Source organism: Myodes glareolus, chromosome 22 (genome assembly GCF_982192425.1).
Source record: "Myodes glareolus chromosome 22, mMyoGla1.1, whole genome shotgun sequence".
NCBI lineage: Eukaryota > Metazoa > Chordata > Mammalia > Rodentia > Cricetidae > Myodes > Myodes glareolus.
The window spans coordinates 37,759,023-37,783,455 of record NC_142047.1 but is presented as its reverse complement, the minus strand read 5'-3'; the positions used below and the strand labels follow the sequence as shown (position 1 = coordinate 37,783,455).

At 42.9% G+C, this 24,433-nt stretch overlaps 1 protein-coding gene across 2 annotated transcripts; it reads right to left on the bottom strand.

Annotated features, from left to right (window-relative positions):
- Positions 1-32: 32 nt before the first annotated feature.
- Positions 33-23,195, bottom strand: LOC125402464 (ATP-dependent RNA helicase DDX19B). 2 transcript variants are annotated; one of them, XM_087900355.1, is made up of 12 exons: positions 23,066-23,195; positions 17,607-17,655; positions 16,485-16,535; positions 15,603-15,738; positions 15,220-15,312; positions 13,258-13,360; positions 9,713-9,827; positions 8,902-9,079; positions 8,346-8,583; positions 4,822-4,984; positions 4,269-4,460; positions 33-3,874 (listed from the first exon to the last, which is right to left on the bottom strand). In XM_087900355.1, exons 1-12 carry the CDS (start codon positions 23,153-23,155, stop codon positions 3,813-3,815), a joined length of 1,470 nt encoding a protein of 489 aa, XP_087756481.1. In that variant the 5' UTR covers positions 23,156-23,195; the 3' UTR covers positions 33-3,812. The 2 variants fall into 2 exon arrangements, with proteins under 2 accessions (XP_087756481.1, XP_087756482.1); XM_087900356.1 differs by lacking the exon at positions 23,066-23,195 and adding an exon at positions 20,093-20,257.
- Positions 23,196-24,433: the final 1,238 nt, after the last annotated feature.

Genomic DNA, 24,433 nt, shown 5'->3' with positions numbered 1-24,433 from the left:
GTCCTTTATGGAAGACACCGCAACAGTCGGGCAACAGAATACAGAATATTTATTCTCAGGTAGAGAAACAAAGTCAGATAAAATTGCAAGGTGTTCCCAAGAATCTGGAGTCTCTAATGAGGACCAAGAGAAATTTGAAGAGGATCCCTTAAATCTTCATTACCTTGGGTGGTATGGGCGAAGGAGGCAGTCATACAATCTCTCCAACAACAGAAAGCCAATTTCATTACATCTGTGATTTAAGAATTTCTGAATGTTGACGACTCAGTCTTCAGACCTGCTTCCCGGCTGTGTCTGATCTTCAGACTACCCAGGCCTGGCTATTCATTCTGTCACAGCAGGATAGTGGACTATGACACAGTCTAATCACTGGGTCTTGGTAGTTCCTACCTAGAATCCCACAACTCAGGATGCTAAGGCAGGACTGCTTTGATTTTCAGCCCAGTCTGTGTTTAATAGTGAGACCCTCTCTTTCTCACTATTTTATCCTGTGAACATTGACTTTCCTCTTGGCCAGGCTGTGCTCTCTCTGTCTTCCTAGTTTATCTCCTTTAGTCTTGTCAACTTGACTTTGGAGTCAATATGTCTTTACGTTCTGAGACAGAGCCTCATGGAGACCAGGCTGGCGTCAATTCTCTTTGTAGCTGGAGGACCCTGCACTCCTCATCTTCCTATCACTTCCTGAACTCTGGAATCTCAGCCATGCCCCACCATTCTAAGCTTTAGTCTTATGTCCTGGGCTGGGAGTCAATGATAAAGGGGAAAAGATCTATCTCCAGGCTACATGTTCCTACCCAGCCTCTTGTAGCTTAGGCTGGCCTTAAACTCCAGCACTTCCTGCTTTCATATCACAAGCATGAACCACCATGTTCAGCCTGGTTTTTTGTTTGTTTCGTTTTGTTTTTGAGATAGACCAGGCTAACCTGACTTCAAGCTCAAATCCCTCTTGCCTCAGCTTTGGTAATGCTGGGACTGACAGGTGTGGACCATCTATTGGTCTCTAAGACCTATTGCCCTATTTATATCCTTTTCCAAGATTAGGAGGATGGATCTATAAACTGAATTTACCAGCAGTGGTCTTTTTCTGGACGGTTAGCCTGTTTTACTGCAGTGAGGAAGGAGGTATGTGTTTGCACACCTCTGCCAAGTGAGCAGAATCCTGGGTCTATGAAGGTTTCCCAGTTACTCATGTTAGAGCAATACCAATAGAAACAGACTAACTAGGTAATACTTAGCCTAAGGTATAACATGTGACTTCACTTAATACCAACAACCACAAGATGCTACATCCTTCTTATAATCATTAATGTCTTAGTAACATGAACACTTCATAACATCAGTAAGGACTATGTCTCACCTTTAACCCAGCACTTGGGAGGCAGAGGACGAGTTTGAAGCCAGTCTGGTCTATTACAGAGCAAGTTCCAGGATAGCCAGGGCTACTGAGAAACTCTGTCTCAAAAAACAAACAAACAAAAACCCCAAATAAACAAAAGGCTATGTCTCAATTATTAATTAGTTCTTATATATACAATCAATAAATGCTACTCAGAACAAAATACCCCAGTCTGGTATGATGGTACACACCTGTAATTCTAGCATGCAGCACTGAGGCAGGAATGTGAATTTGAAGCAAAAAACAGAAACCCATTAAAACCTATTGTTTATGGAAAATAAACATCACAAAACTTTTCACTAGATAAAAACATTTCTTTCCCTGAGCTTCTTTCTTCTTTCCCTGAGTTTCTTTGTTCCTGGGTTCAGTTTATCATTTCATAAATACTAACTTTATTGAAATCTGTCAAAGAATCCTGGGGCCCACGGCTCAGCAAGCTCAGTTCAGTCTTGGACTCCTGAGAGCTCTAAGCTGGCCCTGGGGGACAGGAGGTGGCAGGAATGAGTGCAGGCTGTGAAGGAATATGGCCCACAGTGACATCAGTGACATTTCAGAGTCACCCACAATCTTGGGTCTTACCTTTCTAAAAGGTGTGTAATCCTTTTAGAGTCCTCCCAAGAAATTACTTAAGCTCAAACTAAGACATATACTTCACAGACATCATAAAACCCAGTCAGGGAATCTTCAGAGGTCCGAGACACCAGGTTAGGAATGGCCGAGCTACACTTCCACCAGAAGCCACTGGAGAGTCTGCTGCAGACCTTCCCCATCTTCCTCTTCAGACTTAGCAAGAGTCTATATACTTCATCAATTATACCCTTGCTTTTAGTTATTCCAGGTTTGCTTCACAGTATTTAGGGAGAACAAAAAATTTCTTCTCTTAAGACTCCTAAAATAGATGAAAGTTGGCCAGGAGCATACAAAGAATTCTAATCAGTCAAACGCCCGTTAAGAGGAAGTAGCTGAACTGGCAGTCTGTTGGTCTCTCTGTGACATTAGGCAAACCACTCCCCTTTCCCAGGTGATGGAGCTGGCTTTAAGATACAGGAACATGGAAACCGCCTCTTCCATGGCTGGGAGTAATAATAGTTCAGTGTAAAGTGCTTACCTAGCATATGGAAGACTCTGGGTTTGAGTCCCAGCACAACACATACATTGAAAAAAAAAAAAAAGTCCTAAAAAGAGGAATCACTCCACGTCCAAGACAAAGAACTGGAGAGGATGCCTTCTGGCTCGTCTCAAGTCTGCTGCTGTCAATTTATGGGCACCTAAGCCTAGCCAGGTATGAGGAACTCTCTATGTCTACCGTTTGCTGTGACCACACTACTCACAGGTGCCCAGTAAGAAAGGTGCAAATGCTTGGTGATCATTCTTGTCTTGGACAGATAAATAGCTGTGGTCCATGCTATCCCTCATCACACTCCTTTGTATCCCTTCCAGGCACGGTGAACACAGAAGATCGGAATCCCTTTAGAATCAAGATGCCCAAGTCTGGAGCCATTCCCTACCTAAAAGAGAACTACTTTTTTAGGAACTGCATGCAGAGCAAGAATGTCTGACAACTACTGAACATTCTAGACCGGTTTAGATTGAGCCTGCCCATCAGAAACTTGAAGACAGAGTATTCACTGAGTTTCCAAATATCAGGTACTCTTTCATTTGCCTGGCACTAGAGTTAAGGAGATGTTACAGATTTAAAAATGACGGTGCAAATACCCCATGACGCAGGCTTTGTGGCAAGCTAGAGCTACCACTACGTCTGAGACGACTTCTCCAGGGATCTTTCAGAGCCCACTAATAACTAAATTTGTACTGCACAGATTGCTACCTGCTGAGCATGCTCCTGAGGCACGAACCTAAATAGAGAGGCCTCAAAGGTATTTTGGTTTTCTTTGTGGAATGAGTTAGCAGGGCTCTGGTAACTCAGCACACATTGCACACAACTCCTAGGCAGCAGCTCAGGGGCCAACTCCTCCAGCCACCCTCCTGGCACTAGGACTGGCTTATATACATATCCTACTTGGGGATTCTGCCTCTGTGTGCTCTCACTTCACAAGGCTGGCCTGCACACTCGAAGTCAAAGAATAGCTAAGGTCTGTCATAAGGAATTCTGGGCATTTTATCGAGATTAGGTAATGATGAGGAAACACTGGACAAAAAATAAAATGACGGAACTTCTAAAAGGTAAATTTCTGTGTATTCATGCCTAATCGTCCAAAGTTGTGTAAACAAATTTTCTACCATCCCCCATCATTTGCACAAATTTCTGTCAAGTCCAAACGTAATTCTGAATGAGGTAGGTAGTCTCTACTCAGGCCTTGGTCTTTGAGGTGCCTGTCAAGGCCTATGCCATGAAAGCTCTAGGCTCCCAGGCAGGGACAGTGCTGAGGGTGGTGCCAGTTGCTGGTGAAGCTTCTCAGTTGGCTATTTTCTCAATCTCATCCAAATCGTCTGTGTCCAATCTTTCTATCTTCTTATCTGAGGGAAAAAAAGATAGGAAGACCACCGTGGGCTACCATGGAAATACAACGGACGTCACCCAGACCAGCATGGCAGTCGGGGGAGGCGCCTCGCTGTGGGACAGTGATGCTTCCTCCAGGCACAGGGCAGGCTTCCCGAGTCTGAGTAGCTGGCAACAGAGCCCAGGTCACTGACACCGACTTCCCAGGGAGGTTGTCAGGTCCCCCTAGGCAGGAGCCAGGGCGCTGATACTCCAGTCCCTGAGCCCTGAATGTGCAGGTGCTCCCCCTGACAAGGCCCAGGTGGAGCAGTTTATGTAGGGACACAGCCCGCACTAGGGACAAAGGAAACCTCCCCTCTGCCACACTCCCCTCTGAAAAGAGTTCCAGGCACAGCCAACTCAGGGACTCACTAAAATGCTCCTGGATTCTGTTGAGGATGTTCATGCTGTGCTTGCTGTCAACCATGTTTACAGCCAGACCCCTCTTGCCAAAGCGGCCCGTGCGCCCGATGCGGTGCAGGTAGGTCTCATTGTCCGGGTTCCCGTCCTTGTCCACAGGAAGGTCAAAATTGATGACGACAGACACTTGTTCAACATCAATACCTGCACAAAGAGGTTGGAGGGAGGGAGGCAGACAGGAGAAAAGGGGGCCACAGTCAGCCACACACACCCACTTCTACTGGAGACATGGCTTGGGCTGGTCATGTCTGGGCTATGGGTACTAAAGAGGACGCCTACAGGATGGTAGCCTCGGCAGAAGAACAAAAAGCAAGTGTCTGGAGGCCTGAGTTTCTTCACACTAAGGCGGGAATGCTGGCTTCCTCCCAGTGGTTCTTCCTGCCCAAGGGGAATCGGTCTCTCCTACAAAGGGACGCCCCTACCTAAGGCCCTCCCACCTCCATGAGACCACGGATACAAGCACTTTCCTTGCTCAGAGGGCCTGGGACCCCAAGTCTCTGCTCACCACGGGCACACACGTTGGTGGTCACCAGGACCTTCTCTTTGCCTTCTCGGAAGCGCTCAATCACGGCCGCCCTCTGCTCCACCATCATCTCCCCACTCAGCAGAGCCACCTGGTGGCCCTCCTTGGAGAGCTCTGCTGTCAGCCAGCTAGCTGTTTTGCGGGTCTAGAGTGAAGAGAATTGTTTTTAATGAACAGATCTGTAAAACAAAAACAAAAACAGAAACAAAGATACCTACAAAAAGGTGGTTTCTTGCCATTATGATACATGAAGACTCTAATGACTTAAATGGGCCGTCAAGGCTTAAAATTTCTCAAGTGGGCCAGGTAGTGTTGGCGCAGTCTTTAATCCTAGCACTCGGGAGGCAGAGGCAGGCATATCTCTGTGAGTTCAAGGCGAGCCTGGTCTATAAGAGCTAGTTCCAGGACAGCTAGGGCTGTTACAAAGACCAACCCTGTCTCAAAAAACAAAAACAAACAAACAAACAAACCAACAAAAATCTCACATGGAAGGGTGAAAAGTCGGCCAGAACAAGAGGGCGGGCAGAACTGGAGTGAAACTGCCTTCTAGACACGACAGGACCACTGGACTTATGAACTCAGGGCAGCTGTAATGCTTGAACAAGATCTAAACCACATCAAGGCAGCCAGTTCAGAAGGTTTGAATAGGCGTAGATGAGCCACCATACCTAGTTGATAACTGGTGGCTGTTAAGAGGGTGGATCAGGGTTTCGGTAAGGAGGTGATTCCTGTAAGTTGACCCTACTCCACTGGACGGCCTGACACCTGTGAGTATCTAGGCAGTACGAACTGTACTTGGTGGGTTGTAAAAAAAACAAGAAAAAGGACATAAAGTTGTAAGGGAGACCAGGGGCGGGAATCAGGAGGAGTTGGAGGGGAGTAGCTGATTAAAGAACACTGTATTGTATGTATGAAAAATATCAAATAATAAATAAAAACATTAAAAAATGTTTGCCTAGGGCTAGAGAGATATTTCAGTGATTAAGAGAACACATAATGTTCCTGCAGAGAACCTGAGTTCAGTTCCCTATGCCCAAATCATGTGCCTCACAACCACTTCTAACTGCAGCCCCAAGGATCTGATGCCTGTAGCCTCCAAGGCACCTGAACACATGAGCACATATACATACCACACACCAAATATTAGATAATACACAGTGGATAACAAAAAAAAATGAAAGAAATGGCTTTAAAATGTTTCCTCAGAAGGAATTTTGGTCATACAATTCATTTGAATGAAGTAGTTGCTGTTACTTTTTCATGTAAGACTAACTATCTCTAGTCAGGTGTGTTGATGCACACCTTTGATCCCAGCACTTGGAAGAGAGAGGCAGGTGGATCTTTGTGGATTTGAGGCCAGTTTGGTCTACAGAGTGAGTTCTAAGACAATCAGGGCTACACAGAGAAACCCTGTCTCAAAAAACCAAACCAAAACAAAAAACAAAAAACCAAAAAGCAAAGACCAACTACCTCCATTTCTAAATAGTCTATAAAATGTTTTAAAAAGTGTAAGCATGTCTGGGAAATGGCTCAGAGCGTAAAAGGGAATGCTAGTGCAATCCTGACCATGAGCTCACGCCAGACCCATGGAAGTCTAATGCACTCATGTACAGGCTAGTGAACCTTGAGTATGGACTGCAGCAGCAAACAAGAGAGACCCTGCCTCGATGGCAAGGTAGAAGATCAAGACCCATGCTGTCAGATCTTCTCTGACCACCTCACAGTGCTGTGAGTGCACACAGACACACAGACACACAGACACACAGACACACACCACTTATTTGCTTAGCTATCTGTTTATCAGACAAGGACCTTCAGGTTGGCCTGAAGTTTAATATGTAGACAATTCTGGCCTTGAATGTAGAGTCATTTGCCTGCCTCTGCCTCCTGCTGAAATTAAAGGAATATAACACCAGGACTGGCCATATACTGTGGGATAATGCTTCTGTACACTGTTAAGATTTGTCACTCATATTGGTTTAACAAAACATTGATTGGCCAGTAGTCAGGCAGGAAGTGTAGGCGGGGCAACCAGAGTAGGAGAATTCTGAGAAGAGGAAAGGTCGGCGAGTCAGTCACCAGCAAAACACAGAGGAAATAAGATGAGAATGCCAAACTGAGAAAAGGTACCAAGCCACATGGCTAAACATAGTCAAGAATTATGGGTGAATTTAAGTCGCAATAGCTAGTTGGTAATAAGCCTGAGCAATAGACCAAATAGTTAATAATTAAGCCTCTGTGTGTTTATTTGGGACTGAAAGGCTGCAGGACTGGGTGGAACAAAAACTTCTGTCTACATCCATGTTTTTTTATTTTTTAAAATAATTTGTGTAGTGTTTGATTACAAGGGTAGGGGTGGAACATGAACATGTTACTGAACACATGAGGAGGTCAAAAAAATACATTCAGGATTCAGCTCTTACTTTCTATCAGGTGGGTCCTGGGGATCAAATTCAGATAGTGATACTTGGCAGCTGTGGCCATTGAGTTATCTTGGCAGCCTAAGTAATTTATTTATTTTTATTTTTTATTAGATTTATTTAGTATGTGTGTATGTGTGTATACACATTCATGCCATGGTATACATGTGCAATTTGTGGGTTCTGGGAATTAAGCTTGGGTCATCAGTCATCCAATGAATTTCACTGGAATCCCAGACTGGAGAGATGGTTGGGGGAGGAGTGCACTCGCTGCTCTTGCAGAGGATCAGTGCTCAGTTCCCAGAACCTATGGCCTGAGACGCCAGCTCCAGGACACAGAATGCCTCTCTGCTTTCTACAGCACCCACACACAGATGTGCACACACACAAAAATAAGATACTCTTTTAAAACTTGTATAAACCAGGTATGGCAGTGCATGCTTTTCATCCCAGCAAGAGGGAGAGGCTGAGGAAGGAGAGGAAGGAATTCAAGTCCAGGGAGGGTAACACAGTAACATTTTGGCTCAAAAAAATAAAACAAAACAAACAAACAAACAAAAATCAATGGACTTCCTTCCTTCCTTCCTTCCTTCCTTTCTTTCCTTCTTTCTTTCTTTTGCTTTTCAAGACAATTTCTCTGTGTGTGTGGTCCTAGCTGTCCTGGAGCTAGCTCTGTAGATCAGGCTGACCTCAAACTCTCAGAGATCCACCTACCTCCTGAGTGCTGGGGTTGAAGGCTTGCGCTGCTACCACCCACCTTCAGTTTTTGTTTTGTTCTGCTTTGCTTTTGTGGTGCTGAGTATCGAATCTAGAACTATGCATCTAGTCAAATATGTTACAACTGAGCTACATTGCTAGCTCATTATTTGGGATTTGGGAGATTTCTTTTAAAAGGAATCTCTAAGTATGATCAACCAAATCAACTATAAACTCAAAAATCCAAGGAGACTCTTGCCTAGGCAGGACTCATTTCCTGTCATTGCAGTGGTCCTCCTCAGCTGACACTCCCCTAGGTGTCCAGTCTAGTCACTGAGTTACAACAGCAGGGAAGGGCAGTGCATCCCCTGGAGGGCAGCAGCTACTCACATGGCAGAAGATCATGGCTTGGGCGATGGTGATGGCCCCGTACAGGTTGCACAGGGCCTGGAACTTCTCCTCTCTGTTATTGCAAACGACATAATACTGTTTGATGGTGTCCAAAGTCTCCTCTTCACGCTTAAGTTTGATGATGTTGGGGTCTGGGACCACCTTCTGGGCAAACTTCCACACTGAATCTTCAAAGGTGGCAGAGAAGAGCAGCATCTGGCAGTTTCTGGGCAGCATCCTGCAAGTGGAGGCCCAGGCACTTTGCACAGCTTCAAGCTTTTTGCCAGAAGGAACACAAGCCCAGCCTCCGCAGCCTGGATGGGCTGCAGCCCCACAGGCTGAGTGGGATACAGAGCATCCTGAGGAGGGAGGAGCAGACCAAGTGTGGCACTGGGCTGAGTGAGGGTCCCAGGTCTCCCTTCTCATCCCAGGCTGGGAGCATGCTGAGAGCGGTTGTGGAAATGGCCCACCACACAAATACTGCTGCACAGAGCAGAGCAAAGAACCCAAAGATGCAAGAGGAGGCTTTGGAGGTTCCTCCTGGTCCAGTTCCTACCTCTGGATGCGGATGCTCTGGTCTTGGTGGCCTTGAGTTGCTATCATCACGTCAGCCTCGTCCAGAACAAACACCTTGATCTTCTTGGGGTCAATGAACTTCAGCTTGGAGCACCAGTCCAGGACGGTCCCGGGGGTGCCTATGACAATCTGCTCACTGACCTTCTGACCTCTGTCCACTGTGGAAAGACATGTTTTCTTCAGGTATTCCGAAGGAAAGCCAGTTTTCCATCATGAAATTTTTTTTACCTACTTTGTATTTAATACTAATGACTTTCTGTTCATATTTTAAGAAAAAAGCTTGATGCCACTGTAATATCTAATGGGTACATAGCTAACCAAATTTAGAATTAGCGAAATCATATGTTAAGGGTATAAGAAAACATGGTAAAAGTGATAAAGTAAAAAAGGAGCCAAGTATGGTAGTGGATGTCTATATTCCCAGTACACAGGAGGCTCAAGTAAGATTATGGGGCAAGACCAGCCTAGAATGGGGCAAGGGTAAAGCAGACATTAGTTTTCTAGGGAACTGTTAAATTTCTAGGTTGCAACAGGGCATATAATTATATAATGTCCACATGAGGTGCATACTAAAAGAATTTAGGAAGAATGAATTAAAACAAGACAATTTACTTTCACGTCTTTAACAAAAATGTACAAACATATCAATAAGGAAAATGCGTCAAATGTTAGGTTACTGAATCTGGGTAGGGAGCATTGATGTGTTCATTGAACTGTTTTAACTCCTGGGCATGTTCAAAATTAAAAGAAGCTCTCAGATTTATCTATGACCTAGGCCAACATATACTCACATTTATTGCCTCGAACAGCATAAGCTAGCTTCAACTCAGGGTAAAACTTGCCCATCTGTTCAATCACCTTTCCTGTTTGAAGAGCAAGCTCATAGGTTGGAGAGAGGCAGAGACACTGGAAAGAAAACATGCAGAACGTTTACAAAAGTCTGTTTGGCTGAGGGGGTCCACATAGGACCTACCCATCCATCTGGGGCCACAGCAAAGAATATATACAGTTTAAAATATTTGTCATAATTATTTAGGGTTTCTCTGTTTAACATTCCTGGCTGTCCTGGAACTCACTCTGTAAACCAGGCTGGTCTCGAACTCACAGAGATGCCCTGACTGTGCCTCCCGAGTGCTCGGATTAAAGGCATGCGCCACCACTGCTTTACCATAAGAAAAAAACAACAATTAAAAAAAAAAAAAACCAAAAAAACAAAAAACAAAACAAAAAAAAACTTTCACTTTGTATTTATGTGGGAATTTTGCCTTCATGTAAGTCTGAACCAAGTATGTACAGTGCTCCAAGAGGCCAGAAGAGGGTGTCTGGTCCCCTGGGGCTGGAGTACAAATAGTGACTATCATGTGGGCGCTGGAAGTCGAACCCAGGTCCAGTGAAAGAACAGTAGTACTCTTAACTGCTGAGTCATCGCTCCAATTACATCACTGCACTTTTAAACTGCTGGGTATACACTAGAATTACTAGTGGTCAGATTATGGCTAGGTAAAGACACTTGAAAATAGGGATGGCCAGTCAGGCATGGTAGCAAACATCTTTGATCCCAGCAGTTAGAAGGCAGAGGCAGGTAGATCTCTTAAATTCAATGCTAAACTGTTCTACAGAGCAACATCCAGAACAGCCAAGGCTTCTTGGGTTTCATAATGAAAACCAATCTGAAAAAAGAAAAGAAGAAAGGATTGAAGAAAAGAAGAAAAGAAGAAAGGGAGTAGTATCTGGCCACTGGAACACAAAACAAAAACTTGCTAGTTAACATGTTGTTGGGTTTCTATGACAACACCTGTAACATCAAGAAGGAAAGGCTTGTGTGCAGAGTGGACAGAGTCCATCATTCTGAGGAGGCTGCAACTGTAAAGCATGAAGGAACTGGTCACTGCAAGAAGCAGAGATGAACGCTGGTTCTTCTTATCCCCCTTCTAATTTAGTCTGGGATGATGCCAGTTTCCTTCCCTCAGTTAAACTTACTTGGAAACACCCTTACTCACTCACTCAGAGGCATGTAGACACCCCAGGGGATTTTAAATCTCCTAAGTTGTTGAACAGGTTGTGAAATTTCAACTACAGATTAGCTTCTTTGTCATTTAGAAAATTCTCAGAACTTTCTCTTCTTTTTCTTCCTCTCCTATTTGGGGGCAAGGTCTTGTAACAAAGACCATGCTGACCTGGAGATGAGATGACCGTATAGCCGAGGTTATCCTTAAAATTCAAGCTCAACATGTTTCAGCTTCTCAAATTCTAGGACTACAGGCATACACTGTCATACCTGGCAGTTGTTAGAACTCTCTAACCTGTGAGAATTGTAACGAGGCTTTTCCTACATGTAAAAGCATCAATCTTATTAGTAGTCTAGGACTTGCACACTCTGTGTTCAATTTGTGTTCAATTTGAGTTCTGGTTTATATAAAAATGAATCAGGCCACACGTGGCGTCTCATGCTTATAATTCCAGCACAGGAAAGGCTCAGGAAGATTTCTGGGTGCTCACGGCCACCCTGAATTACATAGTTTCAGTACAGCCTAAATTACATAGGAGGAAGAAAACGAGGAGGAGGGAGACCCTTTCTAAAAAAAAAAGATAAAAGCTTTTTGGTTTGTTTAAGATGGGTGTATAATGAAAATTTCATAGCTATATAAAATGGAATACTCCTCAAAAACTGTAAGAAAATGGATGGACTTAAGAATGTATTAAGGAAGGTCTTATACCTGAAAGGAAACAAATGAACTTCCTCCATCTTCCCATGGGATCCTAGTCTATAATGTGTGTCTGTACACAAATGTACATGTGGATACAGTGTAACATGTAGAATATAATGTAGAATGTGTGTCTGTACACAAATGTACATGTGGATACAGTGTAACATGTAGAATATAATGTAGAATAATGTGTGTCTGTACACAAATGTACATGTGGATACAGTGTAACATGTAGAATATAATGTAGAATAATGTGTGACTGTAAACAAATGTACATGTGGATACAGTATAGCATGTAGAAAGGAGAACTAAAAAGGCAAATAGTGGATAATAGAAGGACAGAATTTAAGCAACAGATTTCAGGACAGCGAGGGCTCACTCAAAAAACAAAACACTATGACAGTGAAAGCATTAAGGACCCAGATTTTATCCCAAGCCCCCAGAATGAGGTTCACAACCATCTGTAACTCAGTTCCAAGGGATATGATGCATTCTTCTGGCCTCTGCAGGTACCAAACACAGACCTAGCCCAAAAACATACCTATATATAGGCAATATAAAATTAAAAAAAGAAAAATCCAATGTGAAGCACCATAGCTTGAGAATTTGTTCTTTTTTTTCCTTTTTTCTTTTTTTCCTTTTCCAAGACAGGGTTTCCCTGTGCAGCTCTGACTATCCTGGAATTCTCTGTAGACCCAGTTGGTCTGGAGCTCAGAGATCCAACCATCTGCCTCTTGCCTCCCAAGTGTTGGGATTAAAGGCATGTGCCACCACCACCCCTAGATTGATTTTTCTAACTGTATAGAAATCCACTGAAATGTAGAATTTGGGTTTGGCTAATCTCACTGCATAATGATTTTTATCAGAAAGTTCTTTCAATAAAGGTTATTTTTGCTATTTTTTTGACATTATAATTACACCATTTCCCTTCGTTTCCTTCCTCCAAACATTCCCTTCTACTTTCCTTCAAATTCATTCTTTACCTGTTGTTAAGTGTGTGTGTATTCCTTAATATATAAATATAACCTGCTAAGTCCAGTTAGTTGTATGTATATATTTCAAAGCTGACCATTTAGAAAGAGAAGAAAAAGCCAGGCAGTGGTAGTGCATGCCTTTAAACCCAACACTCAGGAGGCAGAGGCAGGTGGATCTCTGAGTTCGAGGTCACCCTGGTGTATAAAGTGAGTTCCAGGATAGCTGGGGCTGTTACACAAAGAAAGTTGTCTTGGGGGAGAGAGAGAGAGAGAGAGAGAGAGAGAGAGAGAGAGAGAGAGAGAGAGAAGAGAAGAGAAGAGAAGAGAAGAGAAGAGAAGAGAAGAGAGAAAGAGAGAAAGAGAGAAAGAGAGAAAGAGAGAAAGAAAGAAAGAAAGAAAGAAAGAAAGAAAGAAAGAGAAAAGAAAGAAAGAAAAAAGAAGACAGGGTTTTACTCTTGTAGCCTAAGCCAGCCTGGAACATACTACATAACACAGGCTACCCTCAAACTCATAGCAACCCTCCTGCCTCTGCCTATCTCATGTACTGGAATTACAAGTGTAAATAACCTTGAATACCTGGTTTTTAGCCCAGGAATACTGTTACCCCCTTTAGGTTATATGCTAATAGGAAGCCCAGAGTCCCACAGTCCTTACCTGCGGATATTTGTTTGCCGGCTCTACTTGGCTGAGCATGGCCAACACAAAGGCAGCTGTTTTACCAGTACCAGACTGAGATTGGGCAATTAAGTTCTGTGGGCTGCACAAGAAAAAAACAAGTTTAGAAGTTCCACCATCAAGTAAGATTGCAAAGGGCTAGAGAGTTGGCTGAGTGGTTAAGAACATTTGTCGCTCTTGCCAAGGACCTGAAGTGAATTCCTAACACACACATGGTGGTTCACAACTGTCTATAATTCAGTTCCAGGGGATCTGATACCTTCTTCTGACATTGTTCAGCACCAGGTAAGTAGCACACACACATTCATGCAGGCAAAACACACACAAAAGAAACTTTTATAAAACTTAAAAATGACCTTTTAGCCAGGTGGTGTTGGTGTATGTCTTTATTCCCAGCATTCGGGAGATAGAGGCAGGCAGATCTCTGTGAATTCGAGGCCAGCCTGGTCTACAAAGTAAGTTCCAGGACAGCCAGGGCTACACAGAGAATCTCTACCTCGAAAAACCAAAAAAAAAAAAAAAAAAAAAAAGACAAAATATCATAACAAAATTCAACTGTCAATTAATAAATACAGATTAAAAAAATGAGTAGTCAAAATTTGAAAAAATAGAAGTCAAGACCAGGGATGTGTCTTCTCATCACAAGTAGAAATAAGGAAATAAGAAATTTAGGGAGCTGGGGCTGTGTCTCAGTTAGCAGTCTGTTTCTCTAGCATGAAGCGAGCCTTAAGTTTAACCCTATCACTGCATAAACTTGGCATGGTGGTACATGCCTGTAATCCTAAACTTGGGAGGTGAAGGCAAGAGGATCAGTAATTCAAAACCTTTTGAATTTCTCAAAATTCTCTTCAGGTTTGAAGGCTCAATGTTTACAAGTACTTGCTGCTCTTCCAAGAGATGTCAATTTGGTTCCCAGCACAATATCCCAGTATTCGAGGGGATGTAGCTAACTCCCTCTTCCGGCATCTAAGGGCACCTGCACATGTAGTATATGCTCAAACAGGTGCATTAAAGCATTAAAAAAGAAATAGTCAGCAGGGTGGTAGTGGATGCATTTTTAAACCCAGGACTTAGGAGGCAAAGGCAGGTGACTTTCAGAACAGCCAGGGCTACATAGAGAAACCCTACCTTGAAGGAAGGAAAGAAGGAAGGAAGGAAGGAGGGAAGGAGGAAGGGAAGGTGGAAGAGAGGGAGGGAGGGAGGGAGGGAAGGATGGGTCATCTTCAGCAATATAAGAAAATATAAGAGAATTAGAGGCCAGCTATACTGAGATTTTGCCTCAAAACAACACTTACTGTTACCAAAATCAAGCTCACATTCCATCAAAAGTAAGAAAAGAGCATCAAAAAGATCCATTAGTAGACAGATGCACGGAAAGAATGATAAATGCTAGTGGTAGAATCTAGGTAGGAGCCACATGGACATTCCCTATAAAATCTTTTCAAATTCACTGAATGTCTTAAGTTTTTCATAACAATATGTTCAGTGTAAAAATAACAATTGGGGACTGGCAAAATGGTCAGGAGACAACAGTGCCTGCTGCCCAGTCTGACGGCCTACGTTTGATTTTCTGGGAACCAAATGGTGGAAGTTTAGAACTGACTCCCTCAATTTATCCTCTCATCTCCATAGACATACCAGGGTGTGCATGCATGCCCATGCTCATGTGTACACACACACACACACAGACACACACACACACAATGTAATAAAATTCCTTTTTAAAAGCCAGACAAATAGCTGGTATACATTTTTGTTTTTAAATCTGCTGTTTTTAAATTTGCTGAATCTGCCCTTGAATTCACTTTACAGCTTGAACAGACCTTCAACTTTTCATCCTCCCCCCTCAGCTTCCTAAACATCTGGGATTATTAGGCATGATCTGTTGGCTTAATTTAAAAAAAAAAATGACAGATAGGGCAATCATATCAAGTTACATACGGTTCAGCAAGCATCAAAGGCAATGCATTCTCTTGTATTTTGGATGGGCGGTTGAAACCCATAGCATAGACTCCCTGGAGAAGCTGTGGTTTCCTAGAAAAACCATTACAGATGAAAGTTATTTAGATTGAGGAACACAGCAAAGTTCGTAGGAGACGGCTTTTCTCTTTCTCACTGGTACACATAGTATCAGCTGAGAATAACTGAACACAACATGAGAATGCAGTTAAAGCTTTTACAGATTTCCTCAATATTTTACAGAACAACCTGAAGGAACTAAATGCATATTATTTACATCACGTAGGTAAACATGATGCTGTATGAAAAATAAGCATAGGCAGGCCATCACCTGTATCTGACTGCAGAGAGCAATGGATACTCACAGACGAAGCTCTTCGAAAGACTTCACTGAGTAGAGAGGCGAGCTTGGGTCCCTCTGCAGGACTTCTACTTGGTTGGTGTTATCCACAAGATTGCTTCTGATGAGCTTGTTGAGTAAAGACTGAGCAGCTCTGTCCTCTGTGAAGAAAAAGCACAGGAGTGTTCAAAAGTCCATGAATTTAAGTCATAGGAATTTTAAGTAAAAACCTAGGCCTCCTAATTCAAGTACATCAGTTCTGATTTTAAAATATAATAAAAATGGGAAATTTCTCTGAAATATAAACCATCAATTCTTTTAGATACTGATTAATTAAACTTTACCCCAGCACTGTGACACCTATTCAATATTGAGTCGAACAGTGAAACCTCATGCTGCTAATAAAACAACAGGATTCTAGTACCGGCTGGCCGGCAGTTTGGCTGAGTTAGTGAGCTCCAAGTTTAATCAGAGATTACCTCAAAAATTAAGGTGGAAAGAATGATGGCATTGGCCTTTAATCCCAGCACTAAGGAGACAGTGGCACATGTGAGTCCCAAGACAGACAGGGCTGCATAGAGAGACGCTGTCTCAAAAGCACGAAGAGGTGGACAGGGACTGAAGAAGATAACTGATGCTAATCTCTGACCTCCATGTGCAAGTGCGCACCTCCAGAGTCTCAAGTCGGGTGTGGTGGCACATGCCAGCAATCCCAGCATTCAGGACTAAGGAAAGAAATTTAGCACAAGAGCTAACTCAACTGCATAGAGATTCTCAGGCCAGCAAGGGTGACATAGTGAGATCTTGTCTGAAAAACACCTTAGTAAATGAATGAATAAATAAAACCTTGTCATAACATTTTTTCTAGAACATGGAACCTCATTTACGAGCTTGAAGGCTGTATTACCTTTCTCTTCTTCATCTGTTTTCTCTGTATGAGCATTGGTTTTAACAGCACCTTGATTAGATAAAAGTAGATGTTATTCAAAAATCTCATCTCATACCTAGCAACTAAAGCAGTTCTAATTCTAGGGGCAACAAAACAAAAAGAGAAGGAAACCAAGCCACTACTAAAACCAATTTATTCTCTCTAAAGTTTAGAGGGGCTGGAGAGATGGCTCAGTGGTCATGAGCACTGACTGTTATTCCAGAGGACCTGGGTTCAATTACCAGCACCCACAGGGCTGTCTTTAATTCCATTTCCAGTAGACCCAACACCTATGGCAAAACACCAATACACATAAAATAATAAATAAATTAAAAATAAAGTTTAGAAACACTGCTTGTATGTGATTATGTCCAGGCCCCCTTGTACTATTTTAAAACTTGCCTAATTCTGCCACAGCAATGGCGTTTCTGAGATAGTATAGAATGGAGATCACAACAGCATTGATTAGAAAGCATCTCTGTGCTCAACAAAATACCTGCAAATCATATTGTTGATGGGAACACGATGCCACAAAAATTCCATGTAAGTAGAATATTGACTAATAGAAAGATATAATCAAACAACATTGTAATTATGTAAAAATATACAGAAGATTGTAGGTATATTCAGAGTGAGGAAAATGTTAACATTGCCTTGATCTTGCTTTTTGTTTGTTTGTATTGTGGTTCTTGGGAACCTAGGGCCTTGTGTGTGTATGTAGGCAAGCGCTTTATATTAAGCTAAAGCCCAACTCCTCCACCTTACATTTTTAACAGATGTAAATTGAGGACGATAAACTGACAAGTTGCTCAAACTTTATGTGCATCTCACTACAAACTGAGCAACAGCTAAAAAAATCATCTCTGTCAACAGTCATATTGTAAGTAATAAACTGAATAATTTACATGCTAGCTAAATATTCTCATACTCTTATTAGACATCCTTTAATTAAAGTCATTTATTGATACCCAAGTCAAACAAATTAAATGTCCACTAGTCCTTTGTCCAGTATAAATGCAGGAATTTTCCAAGTAGCTGTTATATTAAAATAGAAATATCAAAGAGAAATCGCATTTGTTTTCAAATTAATTAATTACTCACCATTGGCATCTGGTTTGATTTTCTCCTCCTTAAGATGCAAATTGCTCAACTAAATGGAGAATATGGGGGGAACAGAAAGTGTCAAGAAAATCACTTAAAAGACTGAGTCAACAGAGCCTCCCTAATGAAAGTGGAAAAACTATTCTCAAGAGCGACTCACTAGGTGTATTCAGTAGAAATGATTCATTAGGCTGTTCTGTTGGGCTCCTTTCACTTCTAAGTGGTCGAAAGAGAATAACACAATCTCCCATAAATACAGCAGTAGGAAAGAAAAAAATTATACAGTATAAAACTCACATATCCTAATTATAATTTCTAGGCAGAATTATAATTTGTAAGTTTGCTTAATGCTTTGACTTGCAAAGACTTTCTTGGGAAGACATCATCAGAACTGTCATTTTCTCTGTGTTCCGAAAGAAAAAAAAATGCACAGACTGGAAAAATTCCCACTTTAGACAGCCAACACCAGGCAGGAAGGATCACCAGGCAGAGCAGCTGTGATAGTCAGCCATGTTGTGGCAGGTCTACGCCAGACCACGACAGCTAACGCGCAGCCTCACGTTCAGGCTGCTCTGTGCTGGGCTCTGACACTCTAACTAGCACTGTGACACAAGCACAACCAAATTATCCTCAACAGGTTCAAGTGGGCCTCGGTCAGAGAAGTGTCCCAAGGCAACAATTACCAGGACGTCGTCAAATGGCAGAAATTTAGAAATAGTCTGGTATGACTTAGGCTTGCCCATGAGAATGTAAATATCTTAATGGGGAGCTGAAGAGATGGATCAGGGCCATCTAGTTGCTCTTCCAGAGGTCCTGAGTTCAATTCCCAGCAAGCACATGGTGGTTCACAGCCATCTATAGTGGGATCCAATTCCTTCTTGTGGCATGCAGGACTGAGTGCATGTAGACAGAACACTCATGTACGTAAAATAAATACTCTTAATGACGAGGAACATTTTTATTTATATCTGGCACAAAGCAGTTACACTAATCATGAAATATTAAGTAGAGACTCAGCTCTCATTAAGTAAAGGGTAAAAAATAAAATACAAAATCATTACAAAGAAATGGTTATTTCAGTCAGGCGGTGGTGGCGCACGCCTTTAATCCCAGCACTCTAGAGGCAAAGGCAGGTGGATCTCTGTGAGTTTGAGACCAGCCTGGTCTACAAGAACTAGTTCCAGGACAGGCTCCAAAGTCACAGAGAAACCCTGTTTCAAAAAACCAAAAGAAATAAAAGAAAAGAAATGGTTATTTCTTAAACCAGGTTCTCTATGACTTTTCTCTAAGTCCAAAAACAACAAAAAGAGGAAGGTTAGGAAGAAAGACAGGAAAGAAAAAAGTTGTTTGACTGGGTGGTTAGCTGCAGATGAAGGAACCCCATTTGTCTTCATAGAAACAAAACTTAGAGAACCTGTCTGCTTTAGTGTTACAGAACAGTAGGGGGAAAATAGGGGAGAGAGGAGACAAAGGGGATTAGGAGAGGGGGAAAAAGGAAATCACAAAAACATAACAATCCTTCATTCATTCTGAAGGATCAAGAACATATTAACAGACAATAAGTGTGAAGTCGCCAGCACACTGCTTAGTACTGACAGTGCTCCATACATTGAGGCCACTGCAAAGCACCCCCAGCACCAGTCGAGGCCAGTCTGGTCTACAGAGGAGTTCCAGGACAGACAAAGGCTACAGAGAAACCCTGTCTCAAGAAAAAAAATTTCTCAAACGGTATAGTGGTGCAGGCCTGTAATCCTAACACTCAGGAGATAATAGGCAGAGGATCACTCTCCTCAATGCACAAAGCCCAAACACTATTTCTCTTTAAACTATTTTAAACTATGTGGAAGTTTTGAACTAAAATAAATCTTTTTTTCTTCAGAATGGTCTTGAACTTGAGGCACTCCTGCCCAAGCATCCAAGAGATAGGATGAGAGGAGCCACATCATGCCAGGCTGAAACTCTTACTCTTTAGAATTCAGAGACATATGTACTGAGAGTTAAGTTCAAATCTCCACTAGAATTCAAAATGTTTAGAAATTAATTCTAAGTAGCAATATTTAAACTCCTATCTTGCTACAATGCATCAGGCTCAGAAAAAGAGCCAATCAAGAGAGGATTTATTGACAGGTAGACCATTCAACCCTCCACCACCAATAACCAAGTGGGAGGAGTCATACAAATATGAACAAGACATGGTCCCTGAGCCCAAGAAACTCATATCTGAAGGTATATGAAAAGGTTGAGAGTGCAATCGATTATCAACCCTGATTCCAGGAAGACAGGCTAGTACTGTGGGGAACCGATCACCCAAATTGAGTTTACACAACGTGGGAGGGGCTGGGTAATCAATGCCAGCTTTGGGACCAAGTCCCATCCCGCCAGGGTCCTCCGCCCTGGACCAAGCAACTTAAGCAATGTCCTTCCACGGGACTGCGATCCTGACCGGCACCGGACCCCTAGTCCACCAGCGGCGGGTGACAACTCACCGACTCAGCCGCGGCTTCCTGCTCATCCACCGCTAGGGCCCAGGAATCCGTGGCCATGGTCCCCCGTGCCGGGGCAGTGCTGGCAGGCTCGCCCGCCCGGGCGCCACGACCACGGGCTCAGGTGGGTCGCGGCGAGGTCCAGCTCCGCCCCGGGGGAAATCATTCACTGCGGCGCAGAGGACCGGAAGCGGCGCGCCGCAGTGTCGTCAGACTACCGTCAGCTCTGCGTCCCTAAATTCCTGGGACCCGATACCGCTAAGGCAGTCTTTGGATCCTCACCCCTCATCTTTCGCTGAAGACTGCCCTACGACCCAACGGAGCTAGCCAGGATTAAATGCTCTCGGACTGAAGGGGGGAAATGACACATCCAGCATGGTGGCATTGAGAAGCTCATATAACTATTACAGTCAGAATACATAGGCAAGCAAATAGTTAACTTTTCAGGCTATTTAAAATGCCTCAGTGAACAAACTTATTGGACTTTTAGCTAAGATCACGATAGCATCTGTTCTGATCAATACGATATCTAAGAATCGGCACTCAGTCCCGTGAAACAAAGGATTAAGTGCTCAAAGATTGGCACCAAATTGAGCTTTGAAAACACCAAAGGAAGGTGCCAAGGAAATTTTTTGGTAGAGTATCAGAGACCAGAAAGAGGAAGTCAGTTTGTCCAACCAAACCAATTCAGTTCCTGGAGAAAATGGCAAGAGCTGCTTAATAAGGAAATATAGGACTTTTGGAATCATCTATGCCTTCTTCAGACGGTCAGCTCTCCTCTCCTCTCATATGCAAAGGTGTATAGTTGGCATTTTATTTATTTAGTTTTGGATAATTTTTGAAAAGATTTATATATTTGATTTGCTTGCATCTCTATGTGCACCATTGTGTATCTGGTGCTCAGGGAAGTCAGAAGAGAGTATTGGATACCCTAGAACTGGCGTTATGGGTGGTTGTGAACTACGATGTGGGTGCTGGGAACTGAACCCAGGTCCTCTGCAAGAGCAGCAAGTGCTGTAAACCTCTGAGCCGTCTCAGAGGTTAGCCAGCCTTAGTTTTGGATAATTTTTAAAAGGAAGACATAGCTCTAGTTTTTAAAATAGTAAATTAAGGACTGAAATACTTGCTTTCCCCTAACAGGGATCAAATAAGCCTTATCCCATGTTATTTCCCTAGAAGGAATCATCATTTTCCTGGAACTTTATGAAAACATTTTCCATGACAATAAATTAATCTCAGGCAATGGTGAGTAGGTTAAGGATGGAGCAGGCAGGGGGACCACCAAGCACACAGCCATGAAGCCATGACCTATTTCAAATCGGAAGAAACCCTGGGAAAAATCAGTTAGAAAAAGAAAGTAGGTTATTTTGTATTTTTCAAGGCTACAGAAGGTTAAAAAATTCCAAGCAAAATATAATGAAGTTAAACACTAAACTATGCAAGATGCAATATAACAGAATAAGTCCTACTTGCTCAACAGAATGAAACAAACTCACATAGGTGGGCAGACAGCTTTTTATGAAAGGCATGGGAACACAACTAATGGGGCCACTTAGGAGAGGCTTCGGGAACTCTCAGTGATCTGCTTGCCTCAGTCTCCAAACGCTGGGATTACAGGCATGAACCACACCATTACCTCCAACTTCATTTTGAATTCATTTTATCCTCTGAAATTGTTTACCATGTGCTCATATTCTTTTTTCTTTTGAAACAGAATCTCAAAAAAAAAATACCCAAAAATTGTACATCAAGCCAAGCATGGTAGTGCAACCTATAATCAAGATGCTGAGGCAGGAGAATAAATAAGGGGTTGGATATCAATATGACCATTGCTTTTTATTTAAAAACAAAAACTAGCTGGGTAGTGGTGCCGCACACCTTTAATCCCAGCACTTGGGAGGCAGAGGCAGGAGGATCTCTGTGAGTTCCAGGCTAGCCTGGTCTACAAGAGCTAGTGCCAGGACAGGCTCCAAAGCCACAAAGAAACCCTATCTTGAAAAACCAAAATAAAAAATAAATAAAAACAAAAACTAAAACAAAACAAAAAAACACCTTAATGTGGTGATGCAAGCAAGTATTTAATCCCAGCACATAGGTAGGCATATCTGTATTGAGTTTGTGGTCACCTATGGTTATAACTAGTGAGACACTATTTATAAACAACAAAAAGCAAACAAAAAATAAATTTTGCTTCAGACAAAGGGAATATTTAACAAATACCTCGGTTTCTGGGGCATGGAAAAAGTGAGGAGATCAATGTGACCAGATGAGCTATGAGTTTCATAAAGAAACTGCCACACAAAAGCTACACCTAGGCTTAAGAAAGTCCTATCTCACGGCTTAAGAAATAAAACGTGAGTTGGGCTGAGGTGGCGCAAGCCTTTAATCCCAGCACTCGGGAGGGAGACAGAGGCAGGCGGATCTCTGTGAGTTCGAGGCCAGCCTGGTCTACCTACTCAGCGAGTTCCAAGACAGGCTTCAAAGCTACACCGAGAAATCTTGTCTCAAAAAAAGTCAAATAAATAAAATAAAAACCTAGACTCCCTGAGTCCACCCGTAATAAAGATGAGCAATGAGAAGAACTGAGAAGTTCCTGATGTCCAAAATGGTGCGTGGAGACAGGCCCCTTAAGCACTTTAATTCAGCCTCCTGTATTTAGGTCCTTGTAGCCTCTGCCGGTCTGTTTTCTAATTCCATAAATACCTTAATTTCTGGGGCATGGAAAAAGTGAGGAGATCAATGCGACGAGATGTGTTATGACCCTTTATGAAACGGCCAAAAAATAAATAATTTAAAAACAAGTCTCACACACACACAACACCTAGGCTTAAGAAAGTCCTACCTCACAAGGGCTTTTCGGACTGGTGCCTAGCAGATGGGCACTCGCTGGCTTTTACTCTTTTCCCCTCCCTTCCTTCTCACAGCCAAGAAAGCACCTAAAGGTTCAAAAGGAGAGCTACCCGCATAGATACTCACGCCACTTAAGGGCAGGGAAAAGGGATTCCGAGCTTGGGCTCGGGCTCGGCCTCGACCCGGCCAGCATCTCCGGCCACCACGGTTCAACATGGCGGTTAGGATTCCTCAACCGCCACGCTCAGTGCGAGCCATGCCTAAGCTCCATTGGCTGAGGCTTTGAATTCCGCTTCTCCTAGCCAATCAAAAGAAGGGCCGGGAACCGCTCTTGCTTGCGCATGCGCACCTGAAAACCCTTGCCTCCGTCAGAAAAACTACTTGAAGTCTCAAGTTTCTCATTTGTTGCTGAGTTGGCCAGTGACTAGAAATCCCTTGACAGCAGTGCAGTGTGTATTTTTAAAGAAATACTGGTTCCAGCCGGGCATAGTGGCGCATGCCTTTAACCCCCGCGTTTGGGAGGCTGAGTCAGGCAGATCTGTGAGTTTGCGGCCAGCCTGGTCTATATATTGAGTTCTAGGACAACCGGGGGTTACATTGGGAGACCTACCTTGAAAACAAAACACAACGAAAAAGACATGCTTTTGCTGTGTAGTTATGAAGAAAAACTCCTGTAAAGAGGCTGTGTGTAGCCAGGCGGTGGTGATGCACGCCTTTAATCCCAGCATTCGGGAGGCAGAAGCAGGCAGATCTCTGTGAGTTTGAGGCCAGCCTGGTCTACAAGCGCTAGTTCCAGGGCTGGAGAGATGGCTCAGAGGTTAAGGGCACTGTCTGCTCTTCCAAAGGTCCTGAGTTCAATTCCCAGCAACCACATGGTGGCTCACAACCATCTGTAATGAGGTCTGGTGCCCTCTTCTGGCCTGCAGACATACACACAGAAAGAATATTGTATACATAATAAATAAATTTTTTTTTTAAAAAAAGGACAGGCTTCAAAAAAGCTACAGAGAAATCCTGTCTCAAAAAAACTAAACCAAAAAAAAAAAAACCCAACCAAACAAAAAAGAGGCTGTGTGTGCAGATGCTGGTATACTGATTAGATATAATTTCAGAGACTGGAATGAAGCTATTACTTTATCTTGGGCTGGTTCTTGCCCAGTGGAAACAGCGGTTCTTTACCCATCTCTGTGTTAGACATAACTGTCAAGTTGGGAGCATCTTAATTTGGCTTGTTTTGATTTGGCTTGATTGGGAATTTTTGGGTCGGCAGGGAGCTCGTGTTAGAAATATTCCTAACACTAATGTCTTGTACCAATAGAGAGAAACCATTTGGAATCTATTAGCAGACCACTAGCTTCCACCAAAAACTAAGGATGCCATCAGAAAACATCTTGGGCCTATAGATATCTTCTGACATCCACCAATGTATTTTAAAATTGCCTTGATTTATGAGTTTATTCTGTAAAGCTACACACGTTAATGAAACAGTTTCCA